Source organism: Papilio xuthus, unplaced genomic scaffold, assembly GCF_000836235.2.
Source record: "Papilio xuthus unplaced genomic scaffold, Pxut_1.1 DF825946.1, whole genome shotgun sequence".
Lineage (NCBI taxonomy): Eukaryota > Metazoa > Arthropoda > Insecta > Lepidoptera > Papilionidae > Papilio > Papilio xuthus.
Window position 1 is genome coordinate 4889722 of NW_013532703.1, and position 11695 is coordinate 4901416.

At 32.3% G+C, this 11695-nt stretch overlaps 2 protein-coding genes across 2 annotated transcripts; both read left to right on the forward strand.

Annotated features, from left to right (window-relative positions):
• The first annotated feature begins 128 nt into the window (after positions 1-128).
• LOC106124926 (gastrula zinc finger protein XlCGF57.1) lies at positions 129-3673 on the forward strand. Its single transcript, XM_013321956.1, has 6 exons — positions 129-371; positions 647-797; positions 939-992; positions 1214-1261; positions 1343-1486; positions 2331-3673. Exons 1-6 carry the CDS (start codon positions 249-251, stop codon positions 3548-3550), a joined length of 1740 nt encoding a protein of 579 aa, XP_013177410.1. The 5' UTR covers positions 129-248; the 3' UTR covers positions 3551-3673.
• Positions 3674-5885: 2212 nt separating this feature from the next.
• Positions 5886-11085, forward strand: LOC106124384 (tubulin beta chain). Its single transcript, XM_013321004.1, has 12 exons — positions 5886-6322; positions 7613-7724; positions 8071-8193; positions 8466-8567; positions 8734-8861; positions 9082-9249; positions 9566-9680; positions 9763-9833; positions 9979-10118; positions 10229-10388; positions 10492-10593; positions 10682-11085. Exons 1-12 carry the CDS (start codon positions 6266-6268, stop codon positions 10766-10768), a joined length of 1365 nt encoding a protein of 454 aa, XP_013176458.1. The 5' UTR covers positions 5886-6265; the 3' UTR covers positions 10769-11085.
• Positions 11086-11695: the final 610 nt, after the last annotated feature.

The window sequence follows — 11695 nt, forward strand, 5'->3', positions numbered from 1 at the left end:
TCAACGTATTTTTAAGAAGAACCTCTTTGACGATTCCGATTTAAAATCAAACCGTAAAAGTAGGATATCGATTTTCCTAGGGGTCACACCGTTCCACTTAATTTGACAGTTAACTTTAACTTAAATCTTAAATGTCAGTTTCAGTTTCCAAAGTTATGCGTTTGTTTATTGACATGAGAAGTTGTGAAGTTCTTTCAACGTAAACTTTTTACAAAATATTATGAATTAAACTACAAAAATTTTACATTATGGAGAATCTCTGCCGATGTTGTCATTCTCACTACGGCTTTCAAAGCCTTAATACATCTTATTCATACGAAGGCACAGAAGAAACTTATTCGTCGATGTTGCAAAAGACTTTCGACATTATTGTAAGTATTTTGTTCTGCAATAAACTTAATTTCTTTCGAAACACCATACTTTCACAGAACATCGGCAACATCTTGAACTGTAAGCACTTATAAGCTTGCATATTTATTCTACATTTTAACCTAAACGTAATGTTTTGTCTCTATATTATTTTTGTCATTTTACATTTAAAATAGATGTTTCTCAACAGTTTAACTTTTTTAAATTATATACGAAATCATTATATTGCATCTTCATATGCTTTTTTATCCATTAAACAGATTAATATTGATTACAGATAAGCCCAGTCATTGGAGAGTCAAATACTATCTCTTACTCTATCTGTGACGTATGCATTTCTCATTTACAAGATGCACTAACATTCAAAAAGCAAGTGGTCAGTTGTGAACAGATACTGTATACACATTACAATACATTAAGCTACAAAGGTAAGCAATGATTATAAAAAAAAACTAACTTTTTAAGTTTAGTTTATATTAATCATCCACTAAAAAGCCTTTAACTAATAGGAGATAAAAAAATACATAATAAAAAAACAAATCATGTAGCACAATTTAATTCTATTCCAGGCATAACATCTTGTATCAATACAGTAAAGGAAGAGGTGACAGAAATACACAATGGTAATAAAACAGTTTTTGCTTCAATTTAAATACTTTAAAATCTTATTTATATGCTTATTAAAGTGAATAAAATACATCTAAACCTTGATATACAAGATTCCAATCTACAACAATATTTTTCTTGCTTATAAAGGTTTCTCTTTATCCTGAGTTTCTTGATTTTAGAGTTTTCTTACCTCTGCAGGTTCAACTGTATATTAAAGACTTCTTTTTCATTTTAGGGTTAAAGCAAGAATCTCTTCATGAAAATGACAATGAATCTAAATGTGGTAAGATACAATTTTTATTCTTCTCATTTTACTAACATTAGTAAACCACTTAAACTTAGAAATCCATTTACATTGTTACAGAAAATAAAGTAACCCTAGAATGCTTGAATGACACTACTATAGATACAGCTGATGACCAGCCTTTATCAATATTGAAAAGCAAGGAAGCTGTACAAGAATCAGAACCCGAGGCAGAATGGGCTAGTGGACAAGAATTCAGTGATGGTAAATTAATTAATATGTTCATAATTTCAAACTTCACTATTTTAAGGCATTATTAGTTAGAATGCGTTGGCGCGAATGGCGCACTTTCATTATATAGTCAAGTGTCAGAATGATTAGTGAGGGGACATAAACGTCAATGGTTTAATAAGGCTACTGTTGTACCAGTACACCGGCACAGTGTGGAATTTTCTTCCTAACACTATGTAGTATCCAATAATTTAAAAAGTCCTAATCTTATATATAAAATTCTCATGTCACAATTTTCGTACCCATACTCCTCGGAAACGGCTTGGACGATTCTGAGGAGTATGGGAATGAAAAACCGATCTGAGAATCGGCCAACATCTATTTTTAATCCCGCGCGGACGGAGTCGCGGGCGACAGCTAGTATGTATTTAATATTTATTAATTAATCTGATAAAGAGATAGTTGAAATAGACAAAAGTTGTGTAGCATTAAACAAAACTATATTGGGCGTAACATAGACACAGTTTTTTTGTTATGGGCCTGCTTTTTGGGGGAAAGACAGGGTTATGTAAGATTCTTACTTACTAAAACCCCCTCGGTGGCAAACCTCAAGTGCGACTGCTACGGTTCCGGGATCTCCAAGGAACGCACCGGAACATAGACACAGTTACGGTTTTAAAATCCAAACTTAAATGAAATAAAACAATTAATATGCACATATCTAGGGATATAACACAAGATTCTTAGAACATTTAACTTAAGTATGTACTTCCTTTCCTATTTGGTTTATCATTGTTATCCCACAAAGCACATTGTTTGTATTTTCTTATGCAAAGTCTATTTACTATGTTATAAATTGTTTTTGCCTTTGTTACAGATGATATATCAAAACCCAGAAGTCGGAATCAATCTAAGAAATATACATGCGATGTTTGTTGCAAACAATTCACTTATTATGGTTCTTTAGAAGTTCATTTACTTACACATAGCGGTGAGAAAACTTATCAATGTCTTATATGTAATAATAAATTTACCCAAAATAAAGATCTAACTAAACATATATCAAATAATCATTCGAATAATGGAACATATCCTTGTAATATGTGTACGAAAATATTTGATAAAGCTCGCCTTTTGAAAAGTCATTTGACTACACACTATGATATTGAAAAGTTCAAATGTAATGATTGTGGTAAACAATTCCAAAGGAAGAAAGGATTGAAAGAACATATGAAAACACATACGAAAGAGAAAAATTTCACATGTGAAATATGTAAGAAATCATTTGGACATAATCAAACATTGAAATCGCATATTTTAACACATACAGGTGAGAAACCGTTTGTCTGTGATGTATGTGGACGGAGATTTTCACAACGTACACATTTGAAACGTCATATATTTATTATACATACAGGTGTAAAGCCGTATTCATGTAAAGATTGTAATAAGCAGTTTTCAAGCAAGAGTTATTTAGCAATCCATGCCCGTCAGCACACGGGTGAAAGACCGCATACTTGTGAAGTATGTAAAAAAGATTTTACAGCATATACAACATTGAAAGTACATATGCGTGTACATACTGGTCGTAAACCATATGCGTGTAGTTTTTGTGACAGACAGTTTGCTCAAATGGCCAGTTATAAATTACATGAAAGAACTCACACCGGTGAAAGACCTTATTCGTGTAAAGTATGTAAGAAACCATTTTCAGATAATGGTTATTTAAAGATTCATATGCGTGTACATACAGGTGAGAAACCGTACAATTGTGATGTTTGTAAACGTTCTTTTAGAGAGACAGGACAATTGAAACGTCATATGAGAGTACATACAGGTATAAAACCATACACTTGCAAAATTTGCAATAAACAAATAGGTAATTTATCGAAGCATATGCGTGTACATTCTGATGAAAGGCCGTATAATTGCAATATATGTAATAAACAGTTTACTATAAATAGTAATTTGAAACTACATATGAGGATACATACAGGTGAGAGACCGTTTGCATGTGATTTATGTAACAGCCAATTTACACAAAGCAGTGGTCTTAAACGGCATAGATGTACGCATGTTGATAAAGTTAATACATAACCTGAAATTTAAAAATAGAAAGCAAGAAACCTCAATAAGCGAGAGTCCGGTTATGACTCGCTACCTTCATAAGTGAGAAACTCGTGTAAGAGAAACGTCTATAAGCGAGAAAAATGTCGCGGTCTCTTGGACTCTTGCTCATTCAGGTTCATGTATTCACTCGAACATATATGTTCAAATTACAGTATCTTTTCTGTTAAAGATTTTTCTTATGTGTTTATAGTGATTTATTTGTCGTTCTTAGTAACTTATATTTTGTGATTGTAAGTAATTTTAGGCTTCTATTGGTGTATTTAATGTCGTCAAATCAGTTTTATTTATTGTTTAAATACACTAATATTGTATGTTTTAAGAAAACATCATATTTATATGTAAAATAGGGGAATATTATTACAGAAAAAAATTCTAGCCATTTTATATTTATTTTTATTTTGTAAAAAATCACAGAGAATTTAAATATTATAAAGTATAATAAATAAATGTCAATGAATTATTTCTTTTTTTTTTCAATTTATAAAAATATAATAAATGTGTCGTATGATCTACTTATACGTATTCAAACATTTAATATAATCCGACTCGAAGGACTCCCGTGATTCTTCTATTGGTACATATTGTCATCTCTTTCATTCTCTTTGATAAAACAGAGACAACAATACGTAATTAAAGTATCACAGCCTTGGAATTCCACGGTTAGCAAATCCGTGATCTGAATACACATGTAATAGGCTTTAAGTATTGAGTTAAGTACTTGAGGTTTAGTACAACGGAATGCATTTAATAGTTAAGTGAAATTAAAGCCATATCAGTGAGTACTTTATGTAAGTAAGTGTAAGTGTAAAACATCTATTTAAGCCTAATGATAATTGTCTTTAACTTAAAAGGTTACTCTTTATTAAGCACTTTATTTAATAAGCACTTATTTTTCAATTACTATAAAAAATTAGAGCTACCCGTTGCTAAAACTGATCATATTTAAAAAATAAAAACATGGCAAATCGATATCGAAAAAACCCTATGACCAAAGACTTAGTTTCTTAAAGAAAAAACCTAATTTTGTGCGGATTGCCATATATCAGTGTGAGTGCGCACACAAAGGAGACGGTGATAGTAGTTTCCGTACATCTTACTTATATTATAAATGCAAATGTTTAGTTGGATGTATGGATGTTTGTTTGAAGGCATCGCCAGAACGGCTCTCGATGAAATTTGGCATACATATAAAACATAGTCTGGAAGAACACATGGGCTATTAATTATATGTTTTTTTTTAATTCCTGGCGGACAGAGTCGCGGGCGACCCGACCCACTCGCTTCACCTCTCTTTGGCCTAGTCATTTTCATTAGTAAAATGAATCGTAGTATTTTGTTTGTATTGTGTCCATTTTATGCACGGTTTTTACGTCACGAAATTTAGAAGAATAAATAGGACAGAGAAAAAATCGTAAATTGTTAATACACCAGGAAGAGTTGATAATTGTTGATTATACATATGTTATTGTCGGCGTTTATGGATATTGTACACGGATTTTCCGGGTAACAACGCGAAAACCCACCGTCAAAAGTTTCATTTGATCCGTTGATTTCTTATGATATATCTAAACAAAAACATCATTAATATGTTGTTTCAAACCAAATAAATGACCTTAACATTTACATGCAGTCATAAAATTATTTATCAATATGATCTCATAGTAACTGCACCATTTATCAAAGATTAGATAATGTAGTAATGATAACGGAATACCGAAATATTTTAAAATTGCTTATGTTTGAAATTTACAGTATAATATTGTGATGACCGAGTTATTACTTCTAATGTAACTTTTTATTGCAAAAGTACGATTATTTAAAAAAATATCATTACACGTCTGATGTTAATTGAAGTTGGGTCGGCAGTAAAATGTTAGATAAATAATAGGGTCTCATAGATAAAGAGAAGCGACATCTATCGACTGTTTATTATATAAATAATCAAACATTCCTTTCAGAGATCGAACCTGGTACACTTTGTTGCTCTCTAGTAACTGCTTAAATAGAAGATTAATTGCTGTTATTTGTCCCTCAAATAGAAACAGTTTTATCCATCCATCCATCTAGCTATATAGATAGGAAGTTTAACCAATTTTTAATAGGCCTGAGTAAGCAACCTTAAGATGCCACACCTATAACGAGAAATCGTAAACAGTAGACGTAATAATGACTCATCAGAATACTTGAATTTTACTAATTTTCTACAATTAATACATTAGTTTATATAACATTTTATATGCAGATATCAGAATGGCAAAGAAAATAAATTATGTTGTCTTTGATAACAAGTAGCTTGTGGTTGAAGTGGGGAATGTCTGCGATGGGACGGAACGAATTTAAAACCAGTAACTTTTGTAGCAAAATTCTGTAAAGACGTGTCACATTTACTATTAAAATAATATTTAGATTGTAGTTTTTCCACTAAGACATATACTAAAAGTGTGTGTAAGATATTTTTAGTCGTGTAATAAACTTAAAACATTGACGGTGTTTACAATAAAAATGACGCATACCCGCCGACCTCTTGTCATTTGAGACACTTAGTACGAACGTGATAACGAAGATAAACGCTCCGATAGCGTTCCCAATTTTTGTAACAAACTACATTATACTTGTTAGTTGAATTGTATTTGCCACCGGTGAATAATAAAGGTTGATTTTATTGCTGTGTAAAAGTTTAAAATGTCGGAAATAGTGCATGTTCAGGCGGGCCAGTGTGGAAATCAAATAGGATCAAAGGTTTGTTTCAAATTCACTTTATTAATAGTTTTAAACTTGAAAATGACGTAGTGTATGGCATTGAGAATGACGTGTGTGTTTTTATTTAATCATCTGTTAAAACATTCTCACGAGTTAACCTCAATTAAATAAGAGCGATGTATTCGTCACGTACTCATATGAAGCGAGACTATTGTGAAAGTTGTATTAATAGAATCTTGGTTATAAGGAAATTTTTTCTTCCATCATTCCTCGTCGTGTTCTTATGGTATTTTAAAAATGGAATGTTAAAACATAAATTGCACCATAGATATAACGTATGAAGTAGTGGAATAATACAAATTATAACCTAAAAAAATGCAATTAACTGATTTTTATTGTATAATTTACTCTAAAATAATAATTTTATTGCCTAACCAATTTGTTGTATTGAAGTAGACAGGGCTGCCTTTGTTTTATGATACGTAACTTTTGGCGCTAAACCGGTGAACCAATAGGAATTCAGCGTTTTAGAAAACTGTTTTCTGATCATTATCACGACTACTATAAGTGCAAAATCGTAGTTAAAACGCTAAGACTCGGCATTTAACTAAATTTTGACAGTACCAAAATATTAACGATGACATTTTGGCTGAGTTGCAGAAATGAATAACCATAGTTGAGTTTTTGGTACCGCAACAATTTTGGCAAAAGCATCACCTATGTGAGCCAAACAAGATTTTGTAACATGTAAAAAACTTAAACTATAGCTTACAATTAAGGAAATTCTCATTATTATTCATTATGTATAATAAATAAATGTAATTCATAATTTTAATGCGTAAGCGAACAAGCGGTAAGCTGTTATTTTAAACGTTATTACGCGTTACTGCTATAATTCTTAATGCTATTAACTGTATGAGTTGTTTACAATTGTTACATTCCATTGAGTTACAGTTTGCTTAATCCCATAAGTATCACGTTAATAATGTAGTTATTTTATTAATACAATTAGAGATAACATGCAGTTATTAGAAAACGTATTAAACTCAAATTTGCCGCGCTTCGTTGGTTCTTTCAAGCCTTTCACTAGCCATCATGTGAACGTCTCGCTTTAGATCAAGTTACAAATGATGAACTTGTTTACATTGACATCGACAACATTTAACATTCCTTTCCGTGAGAATTGAAATCGATATTATAAATAAATTCTATTTATGATTTTCGTGTGACGAATAGAACACAATGAGTTAAAGTATGGGCACAAAAAAATGAAACATTTTTTTCCATTTCTTTTTACATGCGTAATTCAATAACAATAATCTGTTACAGTTCTGGGAAATAATATCCGATGAGCACGGAATCGACCCCTCGGGCGCTTGTATCGGTGACAATCCTCTACAAAAGGAGCGGCTGAATGTATACTACAATGAAGCATCAGGAGGTAATGGGGTAAAAAATCTGGCTGTCATACATTTTATATTGAACAGCTTGAAACTGGTCTTTAATTTTTTTTATTTCTTATTGTATAAATTATGCGGCCAGGACGTTAAGCTATCGCTATTTATAAAGTATAGATATATCCAAGATTGGTTGGCAGATGTGTTATTTACTTTTATATTGAGAAATGATACAGAAAAATAGATATGGAATCCTTAAATATAATTAGAATTGAGAAAATTCAGAACACATTCTATTCTACTTTGAGTTGCCAGATTCGAAGTTCTACAAAATCTGTTTTTGTACAGCTGTTTCGGCAGTGTAAACTAATTGAATTATTCATATTCCAGGTAGATACGTACCAAGAGCAGTTCTCGTGGACTTGGAGCCGGGCACGATGGACGCGGTGCGCTCCGGACCGTACGGACAACTGTTCAGACCGGACAACTTCGTGTTCGGACAGAGCGGCGCTGGTAATTTTTTTTAGAAACAAAAAATGCTGTCATCCACAACAAGAAAATGATCATCGACGACATATACTAAGAGCCGTCAATAGGTTATATTACCGTGTGATACCACTGCCGAAATATATATATTTAAATATATTGTCATCTGTTTCACTCACTTTGATGATATAATTTCGTCCATGTATTTCGACCGTGAAAACTCACCGTAAATAATATCGCCGATGGACGTAACTCATTGAACGTTATGAAAAAACTTTTATATTTTTTTTTCTGTCTAGGCAACAACTGGGCCAAGGGCCATTACACGGAGGGCGCAGAGCTGGTCGACTCAGTGTTAGACGTTGTGAGGAAAGAAGCCGAAGGATGTGATTGTTTACAAGGTACAAACAAATTAGTAATTTTAAATTATTCATTAGCGACATCTTGAATAATGCGATGAAGTCTCATCCCGACAAACAGACAATAATCATATATACTCGTATATAACATGTAGATACACAGATTAGTTACTTATGATAGGTATGTATAGAATATTTCTATGTACAGGATTCCAGTTGGCACATTCATTGGGAGGAGGAACTGGTTCTGGACTGGGCACGTTGCTCATCAGCAAGATCAGGGAGGAGTTTCCTGACAGGATCATGAATACGTTCAGCGTTGTGCCTTCACCTAAAGTAAGCATTATCACTAACAAGTTTTAGATTTGGAACCGAAGTTGTTACCAGCCTTAGTCTATGAAATAACGTAAAAGTCATAAAAAATATTGGTAACATTACTAAATATCTATGGTATCAAATAATCCTCAAAGACACTCCTCTCACTGGAATAACTTGATCATAAAATGAGGACGTAAAAATTGTCAAATAAAAAAAAATAAAAAAAACTTTGTTGTAGGTGAGCGAAGTAGTTTTAGAGCCATACAACGCAACTCTGTCAGTACATCAACTGGTAGAGAACACAGATATGTCGTTCTGTATTGACAACGAAGCTCTCTACAACATCTGCTTCCGGACATTAAGACTTAGCAGCCCAACATACGGTGATCTTAACCATTTGATTTCGGTAAGTTGCAATTGTTTATTTATGATGATTTTTTACCTCAATATATGTAGAAGTGTAGGTGACTCCGCGGCTCAGTCCGCGCGTTATAAAAAAAAACCTAAATAAGTAGCAAATGTATTCTTCCAGACTATATTCTAAATCTGTGCCAAGTTCCATCAGAATCCATCCATTCACCCAAATACTCTTAGTTATATTAGTAATATTTAAAAGTTTTAAATAATATCAGTGATTGATTACTACTTATTTGCCATTTTTAAGAGTAAAAATTGACCAAATCTACATATTTATATTGTTTTTAATAATCATGTGTTTTTAGTTAACGATGTCAGGTGTGACAACCTGCCTGCGTTTCCCAGGTCAGCTCAACGCCGGTCTGAGGAAACTCGCTGTCAATATGGTTCCTTTCCCGAGGTTACATTTCTTCATGCCCGGTAAGTTTTATTTTTCATTAATGTTATTTTAGTATTGTAACAACTAGAATGAATACTTTTTATTTACATAGTATTTTTATAGGTTTCGCTCCGTTAACGGCTAAAAACTCGTTCAGTTACCGCGCTCAAACTGTCCCGGAATTGATGAGTCAGGTTTGTATGGCAACATTTACTTATTAAACCATGGCTCATATATACAAGAAACCAGAGCTGCATAAGTTGTTATTTAAAACATTATTAAATTAAAATCAATATGTTATATCAGATTCATAAATAAATAAAATACGATAACTAACAGATGTTCAACCCCGGCAATATGATGACTGCATGCGACCCTCGGCACGGGCGCTACCTCACCGCAGCCACCATGTTCCGCGGCCGCATGTCCATGCGCGAAGTTGACGAACAGATCTTGGCCGTACAGAATAAGAACTCCAGGTGAGTTTTCTAAAGTTAAAGAAAAAACAGCTATGATATACAGAAGACTTTGGTCCACAGAGTACACTAATACCTTACAGAAATAATTAAAAAATATATTTAATTTGCAGCTACTTCGTGGAATGGATTCCTCATAACCTCAAAGTGTCGGTTTGTGACGTACCTCCACGCGGTCTCAAGATGTCTGCCACCTTCATCGGCAATACAACGGCTATACAAGAAGTTTTCAAACGTATTTCTGAACAGTTTACTGCTATGTTCAGAAGAAAGGTAACTTTAACAATTTCACTTGACTTGAATATTTTTAATTTGGATATTTTGACAATCTACCCACATGAACTTTTACCAACTTTAAATAACATAACTTTCGCAGGCTTTCCTTCACTGGTATACGGGTGAAGGTATGGACGAAATGGAGTTCACTGAGGCTGATAGTAACATGAGCGACCTTATTTCGGAATATCAGCAGTATCAGGTAAAACATAACCTCAAAAAATGTATTATAAAATGGCAACACCGTTGCGAATTTAAACTTCATATTTTGATTTTTTTTATTAAAACAGGAGGCTGGTGTCGAAGACGACGAAGTGGAATTTGACGAAAGAGAAGAAGAACAAGAGAATACAGAAGCTGAGGCAGAAGTTATGTAAACTTAATTTTAAGGCTTATTTAAGTCTTAAAGAAATATATCAGACTAAGATTATTGCGCAAATCGTTAAAATTGTAAATTGTTATATAACGATTAATTATTACGAAAATTACAGATTTTTAAGCGCGTTTTTTACAATATTGTTGTGACTATATGGACAGTATTTAAAAATTCAAATCAGCACAATTTTTAAAAGTAAAATAAATTTATATTATTTTCATGATTTGGGAACCGACAAATTCAAAGTTACTATTACAATTATATTATTTTTTATTCGATATCTATTTTGACATGCTCGCATTATATTCAGTTATTATTAAAAAAAAACCTCCCTTGATTCATTCCAGTTTACAATTAAATCCTTTTACGTAAGATCTTGAAACAATTTTCTGTTATATAAAATATTACAAAACAGTGTAAAATAATGGACAATAAGGCACAGAATCATGAATAATGATGGCTAGTTTTTTTATCTATTTTTTTCGTACAAGTATACAAGTATAATCAATTAAGTAAACTAGTTTTATAACTTTCACTGCCTGTTTTACTACCTCAAGATATTAATTTTCTATCTAATGATGACTTCACTATGTTATTCCATATGTACGATGATTCCATACTTTTTTACACTTATTTTCGACCAAGGAATCATACTTTTTAATTATTATTCGAGATGCACACTTTATTGTTAAATCTGTTTTTTATTAATAAAAGTTTGATTATAATTTAAAATCTTTTTTTCTTCCTATAGAATTAAATACTTATATTTTTATTTATATTAAGTCCTAATCGCACACGTCGGGTTACTTCAGCACGTTGTTACCTAAAGATTTTCAGAAAGTCGGAAAACGAAACGAACAAATTATTTTTCAGTCCCCACAGTCAAGACCATCAGGACAAGAGAATAACTTTAGGATTACAAAACACT